The sequence below is a fragment of the Bactrocera oleae genome, chromosome 3, assembly GCF_042242935.1.
Source record: "Bactrocera oleae isolate idBacOlea1 chromosome 3, idBacOlea1, whole genome shotgun sequence".
Classification (NCBI taxonomy): Eukaryota; Metazoa; Arthropoda; class Insecta; order Diptera; family Tephritidae; genus Bactrocera; species Bactrocera oleae.
The window spans coordinates 23789090-23804304 of NC_091537.1; the positions used below are offsets into that span (position 1 = coordinate 23789090).

The 15215-nt window shown below is 33.4% G+C and overlaps 2 protein-coding genes and 1 long non-coding RNA gene across 4 annotated transcripts; 1 reads left to right on the top strand and 2 right to left on the bottom strand.

The window, feature by feature from the left end:
• Nucleotides 1-684: 684 nt before the first annotated feature.
• On the bottom strand, nucleotides 685-7722 carry LOC106620985 (putative autophagy-related protein 11). 2 transcript variants are annotated; one of them, XR_011395070.1, is made up of 6 exons: nucleotides 3494-3631; nucleotides 3333-3422; nucleotides 1737-3231; nucleotides 1475-1647; nucleotides 1212-1411; nucleotides 685-1065 (listed from the first exon to the last, which is right to left on the bottom strand). XR_011395070.1 is itself a non-coding variant. In XM_070106277.1 (4 exons), the coding sequence occupies exons 1-4, from the start codon at nucleotides 7549-7551 to the stop codon at nucleotides 769-771; spliced, it is 1407 nt and encodes a 468-aa protein (XP_069962378.1). In that variant the 5' UTR covers nucleotides 7552-7722; the 3' UTR covers nucleotides 685-768. The 2 variants fall into 2 exon arrangements, 1 of the variants encoding a protein (XP_069962378.1); XM_070106277.1 differs by lacking the exons at nucleotides 1737-3231; nucleotides 3333-3422; nucleotides 3494-3631 and adding an exon at nucleotides 6800-7722 and having other exon boundaries at nucleotides 1227-1411.
• LOC138855940 (uncharacterized) lies at nucleotides 3483-4730 on the top strand. The gene is made up of 3 exons (XR_011395071.1): nucleotides 3483-3603; nucleotides 3676-3786; nucleotides 4574-4730. It is a non-coding gene; the product is annotated as an uncharacterized lncRNA (long non-coding RNA).
• Nucleotides 7723-8543: 821 nt separating the features above from the next.
• On the bottom strand, nucleotides 8544-10623 carry LOC106620991 (uncharacterized). Its single transcript, XM_070106278.1, has 4 exons — nucleotides 9596-10623; nucleotides 9334-9506; nucleotides 9086-9270; nucleotides 8544-8924 (listed from the first exon to the last, which is right to left on the bottom strand). Exons 1-4 carry the CDS (start codon nucleotides 10372-10374, stop codon nucleotides 8628-8630), a joined length of 1434 nt encoding a protein of 477 aa, XP_069962379.1. The 5' UTR covers nucleotides 10375-10623; the 3' UTR covers nucleotides 8544-8627.
• Nucleotides 10624-15215: the final 4592 nt, after the last annotated feature.

Sequence of the window (15215 nt, forward strand, 5' to 3'; positions counted from 1 at the left end):
GTTTCCAATCACTTTTTTTATAGTATCCATCGATGAATGAAATGGAGAGTATTAAATGAGTAAAAATTAAGAAAAATTCAAACACGACGGGCCAACGTATGGCTTATAAGTAAATCGAGCATTTGTTATCCGATAGGTTACTTTCGTTTTAGACTCGGGAAAAAGTAACTATTTCTTCTCTTTTACTACACGTCGATTTATTCGCTCTCATTGCTCTAGCGCAAATATAACATGTTATATATTTAGTTCTTAAATTTCGAATTTAACTCCAGCCGATAGTTCTAATTTTCGACATCTTTTTGCAGCAATTGGAGTGATATACCATCAATAAATTTTCTTGTGAAAATAGGGAACGAGGGCCATCTCGTTTTGGTCCCATTCACCGAACCTATGACGCGCTTGATGGGAAGCCGACGGCCGAGGCTAAAACTTTATATATATTTGAGCCAATTTCGGATACAACTTTTAGGTTTCTTCACCAATGGTATAATGGTGATTATATTTAAGTCAGAAAAAAGTTCTCAGCTGAAAATATATTTGTGAAGTTGTTAAAGATAAATTAAGAGTTTAATTAGTTTCAAAATATATTGCAATGGTTAGCTTAAAATAACCGTTTTTCTTTTGAATGATCGCTCCCTTATCTTAAGGCCCAATCTGGCACTCATGTACAAATGAAAACATTAATTATGTCAATAGAAGTATCTATATTTCTTGAAAACCGTTTAGAATTTATCTTCTATACAATACCGTTACTTGTGTAAAAGTACATTAATATATACCGATATTTAGTTTATTTATCTTGGAGCGTTTCTTCTTCAACTCTTTTACGCTGCCACTTGATAACATCGACATTAGGGAGCGTTTTTTCCTTTTAGAAAGTTTTACCTCTTTGCCCTTTTGTATTTCCTCAATTCTCATTTGCATGTAATCCTTTTCTGCCATTAAAAAGTCGTGTTGAATCTTCATTTTATCCATATTAATTTTAAGTTTTCTGTTCTTTTCGTCGATTTCATTGAAGCGACCATCGTATTCTTCAGACAGTACTTCAATGCGATGTTTGTAGTCCTAAACGGAAATGAAAAACAAACATTAGCATTTCACCAAATATATATTGTTAAAATATGATTCGTCAAATGAAATCATCAGCCTAAAAGTATGTTATGTTTAAGTTGACTAGCCAATTGTCAACAGTGTGAAATCACCCCTCTAACCTTTGTCTAACCAACCTCTATTATTCCGTATACACACTGCATCATGGAAGAATGACAGTATTCTTCAGCATTATGCTTCTTCTGAACTTTATGTAATTTTTCCACAATTTGACTCTCCTGCTTGTCGAAGTAGCACTGCCAGTCAGCCGTCTTTTGCTTATAATAATTTATTTGATATCGTTTCTCGATGGGATCGCGAACTAATAAAAGAGTGACCTTATTACATGTGTTGGACAGAATTTAGAACATTAAATCATACTAACCAACAAAAGCCAATGTTTCCAGTTCGAAGTAGTTTTTTACCACATCACGGCCCGCACTTCGACGTTGGAGCGAAATATTTGTGATCTGATTGACTTTTTCACAGTAAAATGCCAGGTTATCTTCCAGCTCTTTCATGATTTTATCATTGAAACTCAGCAATTGGCGTGCATTTCTAATGCGAGTAGTAAATGAGTAATAGAAATTAGTGATGTTATCTCGGAAATACGAAAAGTTTACATTTGAAAGCATTAATTTACTTACTCAATCACTTCTTTGCTTTCATTTATGAAAGCAGCACTTGCGCTATAGAAGCTTGCTAGAAGTGGTTTCAACAGTCGCACCAATTCAGAATATTATAACGCAATTTGAACGCGTCCAAACATTCTTCAGTTAAAGATTTCGTAAAAATGTCAACCCAAGCAATACCTTTCATATGTCTTCTAGCAAGAAATCGATCCTCCGTCCAACTGAAAATATGAAAATGCTCGTAGTCATCCAATCTGAAGTCCTCATCTTTGCATTGATTTTATTTATAGATCGTATACAGAGAATTGTTGATATCGTTGCTTAATTTTTCAACCGCATACGTCCGAATCGGTTCGAAATGTGCTCCTTCAGTCGCTTGAATTATAGCCCAAAACTTTTCGGATTCGCTGATCATGAATGCGCTAGAAAATGGGCGCAATTTACTGTCAAATGTCTCATGCACTTCCACCCAACGCGATGGTATTAAGCTATCAAAACGAAATGTTTTCAAATATAATGATAAATATATAATAAAACAATATCTTCTATATTATCTTGATCTTCATCATTCTCCTCAAATGTCTCTATCTTCCAGTTTAACTCGGGATGTTCCTCTATGAATTTGTCCAAAATATTGCTACGAAAGCTATCTGGTAATCGCTGCAGAGAGTCCCTCATCACTTGTAGTATTTTCTTATGATCATCTTCATCAATATCGAATTGAAAAATATCGGCAAATTCGACCTCATCACCGCCGTAGATACTTTTGCGAAACTGAGCGATGCTTTTTCGCCCCTCTTCTCTCTCTAAATCGTCCATGTTCGATTGTTACCAGAAATTTAGGAATTATTCTAGGAACACTTTATCTCGTTATAAGCCTAAATTGCGTGAATGGACCGAACACTTTTTCACATAATATTACGTCAGACAAATAGACCGAATGTGGCGCGTATTATTTATTAAAAAAAAAAACAATATCACTACAAAAAAATTACGCACACATAAAAATATATTGCGGAGCTAAGAAACGTGTGTGCGTGCAAAAAAAAATTCGTAGAAATTGAAATAAATTACTACTAAACTGAAAAGAGAAAATTTTAAAAGTATTGCATGCAAAGTGTATGAATTTCACCCGATGAACCTAAGGCAAACGCACCACTCACATTTTTAGTCCTCATTATTATGTCTGTATTAGGGTGTGTTATATCTTACGGATCAAATATTTTTCTAAAAAGCCTTTCACAATCTATCGTTAAATTCGATTTCCGTAAATAGCGGTTATTCGCTACTCCTAAAAATTTAATAAGAATATGTAACATAAAAGTTATTAAATGACATTCAAAGCGATTTCTTGAGAAATGTTCTATGATTTAAAGGTATCACACAGAGCAAATTTTTATAGCAACCCGATGAGCGTGATCTGTACTGAGTATTTGGTGTGCCTCTACGTCTGTACTTCAAGTTCTTGTATAAAGCGCTAAATCTTCAATGATATAGTCTTTTCCTATTGCTATTTAAAAAAAAAAAAACATCGTACTTGCAATAAATGTAAATAATGCATATTTCAATTATTTATTACTTTAACACTTTCATTTCGAAATATTTACACACCTTAATGCCCTCGTATATTTATTGTTGGTATAACTCAATATTAGGAACTTGTTTCAATTATGTCTTCAAACACACTATTAGTTCGCTGATCTATGTACAAAGAGATTACGAAAAGAACTATAAAAGCTTCTTGCATGACAGTCGACAATATATTCACTTACCATCGCTCTCACTAAGCAGTTCACTAGTTCCGGTTACCACAAAAATTCACACAATGTCTCCCATATTGAAGTGTCTTCTCGGCCTCTTAATTGTGATGTGCTTTGTCCAGGTTAGTAAAGTGGAAAGCGCATTTTATTTTAACCCATCGTTGATATTTCTTCACAATTTAATTTCTTTCAAGTTTATTGAAATGGCACCCGTTATCAACGATCCTTTGGATATCGATTGGAACAAAGTCTTTAAAGAAAGCGCAAATCGTCTCAAGAAAAGCTTGATCGTAGAAAAATTTAAGGTCAGTAAAAGATAAAAAACTATTTATATATAAAGTTCTTAAAGTTGATTTTCCTGATAAAAGTTATTATTAGCAAAATAAGGTTAAATAAAGATTATACTTGCAGTAAGATGTTTAGCACAATTGAAATTACAACCACTCAATCAAACGAATCGAACGCTTTCTTACACAAATTATTTTTATACCCTGAACAGGGTATATTAAATTTGTCACAATATTTGTAGTACCTAAAAGTAAACGTCGAAGACCTCATCAAGTGTACCATATACATATATAAATGATTAGCGTGAGAAGCTAAGTCCAATTAGCCATGTCTGTCTGTATTTCCTTGTATGGAAAACTCTTTTATTTGTCAAGATATTTTCATGAGATTTGGCCTATATTATTAATGAATGCCTCGCTATAATCTCCGAACATATTGTTCAGCTTGGATCACTATAGCTTAAAACTGCCATTTCAACTGACCGATAAAAATCTTGTATACTCTTTTATGCTATGCTAATGCATCTGCGAAGGGTATAATAGCTTCGGTGCAAACGAAGATAATATTTTTTCTTATTTTTGTGTCCCTTAAAATCTTTCAGTTCTCAATATAGAGCGTACTGAAATTTGTTTCAGTCTGTTCAAGAAACTTCAGTTCTTATTAAATATTTTCACAGAATAACTCGGAAAGAAAGTCGCCTGAATAAGGAAAGAAAGCTATGTTCATTAAATTATAGTTAAAGAATGAGGGCCTAAAAACAAGTACCACATACCATATTAACCATTGCATAATTTTTTTTTACAGAAAATCACGGAATCTGGCACCCAGCAATCGAATCAGCTCTTTGAAAGTTTCCCAAAGCCTGGTGCAAAGATCTCACAATGATATATGTATGTTATTCTAGCGCAAGTGTACAGAATTTTAAAATAAGTATATTTTAATAAAGCAATATCACCAACAATTATTATGAGTTAGAAAAATGTTTATTTCAACTATTTTTCATTTTGTCTTTTCCATTGATATCGCATCAAGACCTGGTAATAATTTATGTCAGATAAGGACATAAATTGTTTAAGAAAAATTGTTGTTATCGAAAATAATTGCCATCGATATAGTAATCAATACCAAAATTAGTAAAAAATAACTGTTTCCTGTCTACACGTTCTAATTAAAGTTAAAAGACTTCTTAAGACATGAACACATTTACATAAAGAAACATAACTGTTGTTGTAGCGTCCACCAGTTAATTGATGAGCACATCCCATATCACATGTTGTGTACATTTACATTAGGGTGACGCACATTTAATAATTTCCATTTTTATATTTGATATATAATTATTTTTTTGTCAAAAATTGGAGTGTAAAGAAGACCACGATTTCAATGAAGAAAAAACCGCCAAACGACGGTAAAATTCCAATGTGGCGTTTGAACCGATTTATCTAATAAAAATTTAAAGAATATTTTAATAAAATATAGAAAAAATTGTAAGGAAAAATATTGGCCTTACTGGGCAATATTGTCAACCGATAGCATCTATATGTTGTATTTGTTTCCATTATGCATAGGTTATACCCACATACAAGTAGTTTCTTTATTAGCAGTATTCGATGTAATTTTTTTGACAAGAAATCAGAGGAGAGCAGAGAAATAACGAATCAAAGACAGCTATTATAACCTTCTTTTAACAAATTACATCTTTGAATATAAAGTATACTCCTGGAAATATGTTCAATAATATATAATTTAATATGAGAGACGGTAGTAGATACGCCTATAATCCGATATCGCTCATTCCAGAAATGCTAAAAGTTTGTTTTTTCAGTTGGTGAACATAGTATAAGCCGGTCTTTTGAAAGGAGTATTTACTCTGATACTTTGCAAGTTTAATAGCAGTTGAGTTGTAGTATATTATGGCTTATTGATTAACAGCGTTTGGAGGGTGTCGAAATTTTCTGATTTCGTTCATCTGTAATATCAATCCCCTCAAAACTAACTGGACTGATAACAGTATAAAAACATATATAAGTATCCAATGTACCTTTGCATGTCATTAACGCTCCCCCTTAATGCACATATATACATACACTTCCACTTGCTGAGATGATAGCACAAACAAAATTAGAATAAATACTATTACTAGTAACTAAATATTTCTGAGAACACTTACAAATACGACTAATTATGTACGTATGCGTGTACTGTCAGGCGACAGAAAATAATACAGTTCTTCTACAATAGTTTATTTGGTTTCAGTAGAGCTTGTACATGATTTAATGCTGGAAAAGTTGATTTTTGAGAAAATGAAATCGTATATGGCGTATCAAGTTAGCAAAGCCGCTCCGATTTCAAAACGCAATTCAGTAGCATACTACTTTTACATAGGTCAGGTTAGGTTCGGTTGAGGTCGATCCCAGTTTTAAGTACAGCTTAGAACGCCGGTCCATTGTTTTATCTAAAACTCCTAATTATTTATAAGACCCTTACGATTCGACAAAGCGCTTTGAGTCTATCACAAATTTGTTGAGACGGCTAAGGTCAGTCTCCTGGTTCGCCGAAGGTAGGACTGCCGAGATGTTTCAATCTCACTCTTGCAAAGGCTGGAAAATGGAGAAGAAAGTGACTGGATGTTTTCAACTCACCTTCCTCCAGACAACTTTAACAACTTGCGTCCGTCAAGATTTTTTCCCTTATCGCATGAATGCCTATTAGACGATGTCCAGTAAGAACCCTACGATTGCGGCAAGATGAACTTTGCTAAGGCCAAGTAGTTCAGCAGATCTCAGATCGGTTACAATAGGAAATATTTTTGTTGTGAAGCTTTGCTCACATAAAACTTAGTATGTGAGAATATGTGGCTTTCCTAAGAGACGTACTCCTTTTATTCTTAAGAGCGACTACTACTACCAAACTCTTTACAGTATTTTCGAGTTTATGCCAGCCGCCCACCAACTCTTCAGTTATCACACATTCAAGTTTTCTGATTTTACTACACAACTGTTTTCTACTTCGAGAGTTTCATTCACTCACTTTATCATCGCTATCGTCTGCACTACGAGCTCATTATTTTTGGTACAAAAACTTAAAAAGTATGGTTTCAGCAAACGAACCAATTCTATAATATCGTAACGCAGTTTGAAAGCGTCCAAACAAATTTCCGTGAGTGACTTTTTAAAAATATCCACCCAAGCGACGCCTTTCATTTGGCGCCTGGCAAGAAATCGATCGTCGGTCCAACTGAAAACCTGAAAATGTTCGTAATCCTCCAGTTTGAAGTCCTTATTTTTACAATGATTCAATTTGTAAATCATATACAATGAAGTATTGACATCGTTAGACAATTTTTCTATTGCAAGCGCACGTGCTGTCTCGTAGTGTGGTTGCTGTTTATGCTGTACTATGCTCCAGAACTTATCCGGATCACGTATGGAGAAAGTGCTTGAAAATGAGCGCAACTGTTTGTCGAATTCCTCGTGAATTAAAATCCAGCGTGACGGAATTAAACTCTCAAAACTATATACGGATGCCTTGTCTAACGGTACTTCATCCTCATCGGGGTTCCATCTCAGATCAGGATGATCATCTGCGAATTTGTCCAACATTTCGCTGCGAAATGTACCTGGTAAGCGCATCATAGAATCCCTCATTACAGTTAACATTTGCTTGTGGTCGTCTTCATCCATGTCGAATTGGAAAATATCGGTGAAGTCGATCTCATCGCCGCCGTAGATGCTTCTGCGAAAATGCGCAATGCTCTTTCTCCCGCCCTCTAAGTTAATCATGTTGTGCTCTTGGTAATTTGTCTGATTCGCGTAGATTAACTAAATCTCTATTTTCGTATTTTGCCCGATTAAAGCTCACGTATATGCCTGCAAACTACGCTACTAGCTAATTAAAAAAATATATCCTATTTGTTTTATTGTAATAAGCTTGTACGCGTTAAAAAATATTATGTTTAATAAATTTTTGAAAGGAAAACTATTGCAAATAGAAATTGAGTTTCTGTATCGCAAAGTAGTTAAATAAATCTATTTGCTCCGTTTAAAGTTTCCAATCACTTTTTTTATAGTATCCATCGATGAATGAAATGGAGAGTATTAAATGAGTAAAAATTAAGAAAAATCAAACAAGACGGGCCAACGTATGGCTTATAAGTAAATCGAGCATTTGTTATCCGATAGGTTACTTTCGTTTTAGACTCGGGAAAAAGTAACTATTTCTTCTCTTTTACTACACGTCGATTTATTCGCTCTCATTGCTCTAGCGCAAATGTAACATGTTATATATTTAGTTCTTAAATTTCGAATTTAACTCCAGCCGATAGTTCTAATTTTCGACATCTTTTTGCAGCAATCGGAGTGATATACCATCAATAAATTTTCTTGTGAAAATAGGGAACGAGGGCCATCTCGTTTTGGTCCCATTCACCGAACCTATGACGCGCTTGATGGGAAGCCGACGGCCGAGGCTAAAAGCACTATATCTTGAGATATCGAATGTGAAGAATAAGCAGCCTTTTCTCAAAAAATATTTGAGCCCATTTCGGATACAACTTTTAGGTTTCTTCACCAATGGTATAATGGTGATTATATTTAAGTCAGAAAAAAGTTCTCAGCTGAAAATATATTTGTGAAGTTGTTAAAGATAAATTAAGAGTTTAATTAGTTTCAAAATATATTGCAATGGTTAGCTTAAAATAACCGTTTTTCTTTTGAATGATCGCTCCCTTATCTTAAGGCCCAATCTGGCACTCATGTACAAATGAAAACATTAATTATGTCAATAGAAGTATCTATATTTCTTGAAAACCGTTTAGAATTTATCTTCTATACAATACCGTTACTTGTGTAAAAGTACATTAATATATACCGATATTTAGTTTATTTATCTTGGAGCGTTTCTTCTTCAACTCTTTTACGCTGCCACTTGATAACATCGACATTAGGGAGCGTTTTTTCCTTTTAGAAAGTTTTACCTCTTTGCCCTTTTGTATTTCCTCAATTCTCATTTGCATGTAATCCTTTTCTGCCATTAAAAATTCGTGTTGAATCTTCATTTTATCCATATTAATTTTAAGTTTTCTGTTCTTTTCGTCGATTTCATTGAAGCGACCATCGTATTCTTCAGACAGTACTTCAATGCGATGTTTGTAGTCCTAAACGGAAATGAAAAACAAACATTAGCATTTCACCAAATATATATTGTTAAAATATGATTCGTCAAATGAAATCATCAGCCTAAAAGTATGTTATGTTTAAGTTGACTAGCCAATTGTCAACAGTGTGAAATCACCCCTCTAACCTTTGTCTAACCAACCTCTATTATTCCGTATATACACTGCATCATGGAAGAATGACAGTATTCTTCAGCATTATGCTTCTTCTGAACTTTATGTAATTTTTCCACAATTTGACTCTCCTGCTTGTCGAAGTAGCACTGCCAGTCAGCCGTCTTTTGCTTATAATAGTTTATTTGATATCGTTTCTCGATGGGATCGCGAACTAATAAAAGAGTGACCTTATTACATGTGTTGGACAGAATTTAGAACATTAAATCATACTAACCAACAAAAGCCAATGTTTCCAGTTCGAAGTAGTTTTTTACCACATCACGGCCCGCACTTCGACGTTGGAGCGAAATATTTGTGATCTGATTGACTTTTTCACAGTAAAATGCCAGGTTATCTTCCAGCTCTTTCATGATTTTATCATTGAAACTCAGCAATTGGCGTGCATTTCTAATGCGAGTAGTAAATGAGTAATAGAAATTAGTGATGTTATCTCGGAAATACGAAGAGTTTACATTTGAAAGCATTAATTTACTTACTCAATCACTTCTTTGCTTTCATTTATGAAAGCAGCACTTGCGCTATAGAAGCTTGCTAGAAGTGGTTTCAACAGTCGCACCAATTCCAGAATATCATAACGCAATTTGAAAGCGTCCAAACATTCTTCAGTTAAAGATTTCGTAAAAATGTCAACCCAAGCAATACCTTTCATATGTCTTCTAGCAAGAAATCGATCCTGCGTCCAACTGAAAATATGAAAATGCTCGTAGTCATCCAATCTGAAGTCCTCATCTTTGCATTGATTTAATTTATAGATCGTATACAGAGAATTGTTGATATCGTTGCTTAATTTTTCAACCGCATACGTCCGAATCGGTTCGAAATGTGCTTCTTCAGTCGCTTGAATTATAGCCCAAAACTTTTCGGATTCTCTGATCATGAATGCGCTAGAAAATGGGCGCAATTTACTGTCAAATGTCTCATGAACTTCCACCCAACGCGATGGTATTAAGCTATCAAAACGAAATGTTTTCAAAATATCTTCTATATTATCTTGATCTTCATCATTCTCCTCAAATGTCTCTATCTTCCAGTTTAACTCGGGATGTTCCTCTATGAATTTGTCCAAAATATTGCTACGAAAGCTATCTGGTAATCGCTGCAGAGAGTCCCTCATCACTTGTAGTATTTTCTTATGATCATCTTCATCAATATCGAATTGAAAAATATCGGCAAATTCGACCTCATCACCGCCGTAGATACTTTTGCGAAACTGAGCGATGCTTTTTCGCCCCTCTTCTCTCTCTAAATCGTCCATGTTCGATTGTTATCAGAAATTTAGGAATTATTCTAGGAACTCGTTATCTCGTTATAAGCCTAAATTGCGTGAATGGACCGAACCCTTTTTCGCATAATCAATCGTCAGACAAATAGACCGAATGTGGCGCGTATTATTTATTGAAAAAAAAAAATAAAATATCACTACAAAAAAAATTACGCACACATAAAAATATATTGCGGAGCTATGAAACGTGTGTGCGTGCAAAAAAAAATTCGTAGAAATTGAAATAAATTGTTTGAAGTAAAAAAACTGAAAAAAGAACATTTTAAAAGTATTGCATGCAAAGTGTATGAATTTCACCCCATGAACCTAAGGCAAACGCACCACTCACATTTTTAGTCCTCATTATTATTTCTGTATTAGGGTGTGTTATATCTTACGGATCAAATATTTTTCTAAAAATTTTTTCCCAATCTATCGTTAAATTTGATTTCCGTAAATAGCGGTTATTCGCTACTCCTAAAAATTAAAGTAAAACATTATAAATCATATTTACTGAATAAAAATTATATTAATTCATAAATATAATAAGAATATGTAACATAAAAGTTATAAAATGACATTCAAAGCAATCTCTTGAGAAATGTTCTATGATTTAAAGGTATCACACAGAGCAAATTTTTATAGCAACCCGATGAGCGTGATCTGTACTGAGTATTTGGTGTGCCTCTACGTCTGTACTTCAAGTTCTTGTATAAAGCGCTAAATCTTCAATGATATAGTCTTTTCCTATTGCTATTTAAAAAAAAAAAAAACATCGTACTTGCAATAAATGTAAATAATGCATATTTCAATTATTTATTACTTTAACACTTTCATTTCGAAATATTTACACACCTTAATGCCCTCGTATATTTATTGTTGGTATAACTCAATATTAGGAACTTGTTTCAATTATGTCTTCAAACACACTATTAGTTCGCTGATCTATGTACAAAGAGATTACGAAAAGAACTATAAAAGCTTCTTGCATGACAGTCGACAATATATTCACTTACCATCGCTCTCACTAAGCAGTTCACTAGTTCCGGTTACCACAAAAATTCACACAATGTCTCCCATATTGAAGTGTCTTCTCGGCCTCTTAATTGTGATGTGCTTTGTCCAGGTTAGTAAAGTGGAAAGCGCATTTTATTTTAACCCATCGTTGATATTTCTTCACAATTTAATTTCTTTCAAGTTTATTGAAATGGCACGCATTCCCCGCGACGATACCTCCGCCAAGGATTTGGGTTCCATATTCGGTGAATTTGGTTCCAGTTTGAACAAAGTCATTCAAGAAAACACAGAAGAATTAAAGGTCAGTAAAAGATAAAAAACTATTTATATATAAAGTTCTTTAAGTTGATTTTCCTGATAAAAGTTATTATTAGCAAAATAAGGCTAAATAAAAATTATACTTGTAGTAAGATGTTTAGCACAGTTGAAATTACAACCATTCAATCAAACGAATCGAACGCTTTCTTACACAAATTATTTTTATACCCTGAACAGGGTATATTAAATTTGTCACAGTATTTGTAGTACCTAAAAGTAAACGTCGAAGACCTCATCAAGTGTACCATATACATATATAAATGATTAGCGTGAGAAGCTAAGTCCAATTAGCCACGTCCGTCTGTATTTCCTTGTATGGAAAACTCTTTTATTTGTCAAGATATCTTCATGAGATTTGGCCTAGATTATTAACGAATGCCTCGCTATAATCTCCGAACATATTGTTCAGCTTGGATCACTATAGGTTAAAGCTGCCATTTCAACTGACCGATCAAAATCAAAATAAAAATCTTGTGTACTCTTTTATGCTATGCTAATGCATCTGCGAAGGGTATAATAGCTTCGGTGCAAACGAAGATAACATTTTTTCTTGTTTTTGTGTCCCTTAAAATCTTTCAGTTCTCAATATAGAGCGTACTGAAATTTGTTTCAGTCTGTTCAAGAAACTTCAGTTCTTATTAAATACTTTCATAGAATAACTCGGAAAGAAAGTCGCCTGAATAAGGAAAGAAAGCTATGTTCATTAAATTATAGTTAAAGAATGAGGGCCTAAAAACAAGTACCACATACCATATTAACCATTGCATAATTTTTTTTTACAGAAATTCACGGAATCTGGCACCCAGCAATTGAATCAGCTCTTTGAAAGTTTAAAAAAGCCTGGTGAAAAGATCTCACAATGATATATGTATGTTATTCTAGCGCAAATGTACAGAATTTTAAAATAAGTATATTTTAATAAAGCAATAACACCAACAATTGTTATGAGTTAGAAAAATGTTTATTTCAACTATTTTTCATTTTGTCTTTTCCATTGACATAAATTGTTTAAGAAAAATTGTTGTTATCGAAAATGTTTGCCATCGATATAGTAATCAATACCAAAATTAGTAAAAAATAACTATTTCCTCTCTACACGTGCTAATTAAAGTTAAAAGACTTCTGAAGACATAAACACATTTACATAAAGAAACATATCTGTTGTTGTTAAATATTGTATTATCAACTCTGCAATCGAGCGTCCACCAGTTCATTGATGAGCACATCCCATATCACATGTTGTATACATTTACATTAGGGTGACGCACATTTAATAATTTCCATTTTTATATTTGATATATAATTATTTTTTTGTAAAAAATTGGAGTGTAAAGAAGACCACGATTTAAATGAAGAAAAATCCGCCAAACGACGGTAATATTCCAATGTGGCGTTTGAACCGATTTATCTAACAAAAATTTAAAGAATATTTTAATAAAATATAGAAAAAATTGTAAAGAAAAATATTGGCCTTACTGGGCAATATTGTCAACCGATAGCATCTATATGTTGTATTTGTTTCCATTATGCATAGGTTATACCCACATACAAGTAGTTTCTTTATTAGCAGTATTCGATGTAATTTTTTTGACAAGAAATCAGAGGAGAGCAGAGAAATAACGAATCAAAGACAGCTATTATAACCTTCTTTTAACAAATTACATCTTTGAATATAAAGTATACTCCTGGAAATATGTTCAATAATATATAATTTAATATGAGAGACGGTAGTAGATACGCCTATAATCCGATATCGCTCATTCCAGAAATGCTAAAAGTTTGTTTTTTCACCAAAGTTGGTGAACATAGTATAAGCCGGTCTTTTGAAAGGAGTATTTACTCTGATACTTTGAAAGCTTAAATAGCAGTTGAGTTGTAGTATATTATGGCTTATTGATTAACAGCGTTTGGAGGGTGTCGAAATTTTCTGATTTCGTTCATGTGTAATATCAATCCCCTCAAAACTCCAAGAAACGTGTGTACTAAGATGAATCAAGATATTATAATCTAGTTATCGTCTGCACCAACAGGCAAACAAATAAAAGAGTAGCTGAGAGGTGTTGTTTTGGTGCTGGAAGGACAATTTTTCTGTAGCAACCCCCCAATCTTGTGGATCTGGACTGATAACAGTATAAAAACATATATAAGTATACAATGTACCTTTGTATGTCATTAACGCTCCCACTTAATGCACATATATACATACACTTCCACTTGCTGAGATGATAGCACAAACAAAATTAGAATAAATACTATTACTAGTAACTAAATATTTCTGAGAACACTTACAAATACGGCTAATTATGTACGTATGCGTGTACTGTCAGGCGACAGAAAATAATACAGTTCTTCTATAATAGTTTATTTGGTTTCAGTAGAGCTTGTACATAGTTCGGTGCTTCTTCTTCGAAGAGGCATTCCTTTTATTTAGGTATGAGTGTGATTGCAGTAATTTACATGAATTCCTCACTGCATTCAAGTGTGATGAGTAGTGTATACCATATGTGTAACTTTTTCCGATTAGAGTATCCCAAAGAGAAACTGAAATCGGTTTGAAAATTAAGGAAAAATAATTGAATGTCTTCTGGAATCTAAAATTAAGTCATATTGAAGTCAAGATGCATGTTGGGTTTATGCATGTTATTCTAACGTCACATCACAGATAGATTAAAAAATGATCCGTTGTGCTAATATTTTCTGATTTTTCGTCTTCAAATCGTTTGGTAAGTTCTGTCATTCATTTCGTATTTGTTTTTTATGGATAACAATCTCAAATCGTTGTATCACTCTGTTCTGCAACACGAAATTATTTCAATTTCTCGTGTTATATTGGGCAACGTGAACAATAACATTTACTGGTTCTGATAAATGTTTCGTCGAAACAATATCAATATTTGATGAAATTTTCGTTAAATCCGTTGTACTAAAATGAATCTACGTACTGATAGGGGTCTAAGTACTGTATTAATGCCCCCTTTCGATTTTCTCCCGTTGATCTCATTTCCCTCTTGAAGTACCTATTATTTTATGTATATAGAAAGTACGTGTCACGTTTTGTCCGGGCTAAACTTCTAAACTCCTGAAACGATTTTAGTAAAATTTATCAAGCTGCGTCAAATTTAATCCAACTTAAAAGATATGATAGTTTATACCACAATTGTATTAAAATGATAACAACTCATAAATAAAAACAAAAAAAAACTTTAATTTCGGTAGCAACGAAGCTTTTATATTCTTCACAAATGCAAAAGATTCGTTTAAAGAACTTTGATTTGAGCAATATGCTATAGTTATCTGATCTGAACAATCTTTTCGGAGATTGTAACGTTGGTATGGGCAATAATCCATGCCAAGCAATTTCATTTTCCAAACAAGTTTTCCACATTAGGACTGGATTTCGATCGATCAGTTTGTATGTCAGCTTTTTGCTACCGTAGTCCAAACTGAGCAATTCGGTAGGATATTGTACTGTTGAACAATGGATTATTGTCAAATAAAAA

Bases quoted from the DNA above. Each gene is read 5' to 3' on its own strand.
- LOC106620985 (XM_070106277.1), bottom strand. From the start codon at position 7,551: ATGATTAACTTAGAGGGCGGGAGAAAGAGCATTGCGCATTTTCGCAGA. The intron at 1,648-6,799 runs GTGAGTGAATGA...TACTCGCATTAG, and splicing joins CAGACGATAGCGATGATAAA to AAATGCACGCCAATTGCTGA. The intron at 1,066-1,226 runs GTTGGTTAGACA...ATTTCCGTTTAG, and splicing joins GTGTATACGGAATAATAGAG to GACTACAAACATCGCATTGA.
- LOC106620991 (XM_070106278.1), bottom strand. From the start codon at position 10,374: ATGGACGATTTAGAGAGAGAAGAGGGGCGAAAAAGCATCGCTCAGTTT. The intron at 9,507-9,595 runs GTAAGTAAATTA...TACTCGCATTAG, and splicing joins GAAAGCAAAGAAGTGATTGA to AAATGCACGCCAATTGCTGA. The intron at 9,271-9,333 runs GTTAGTATGATT...CTCTTTTATTAG, and splicing joins GGAAACATTGGCTTTTGTTG to TTCGCGATCCCATCGAGAAA.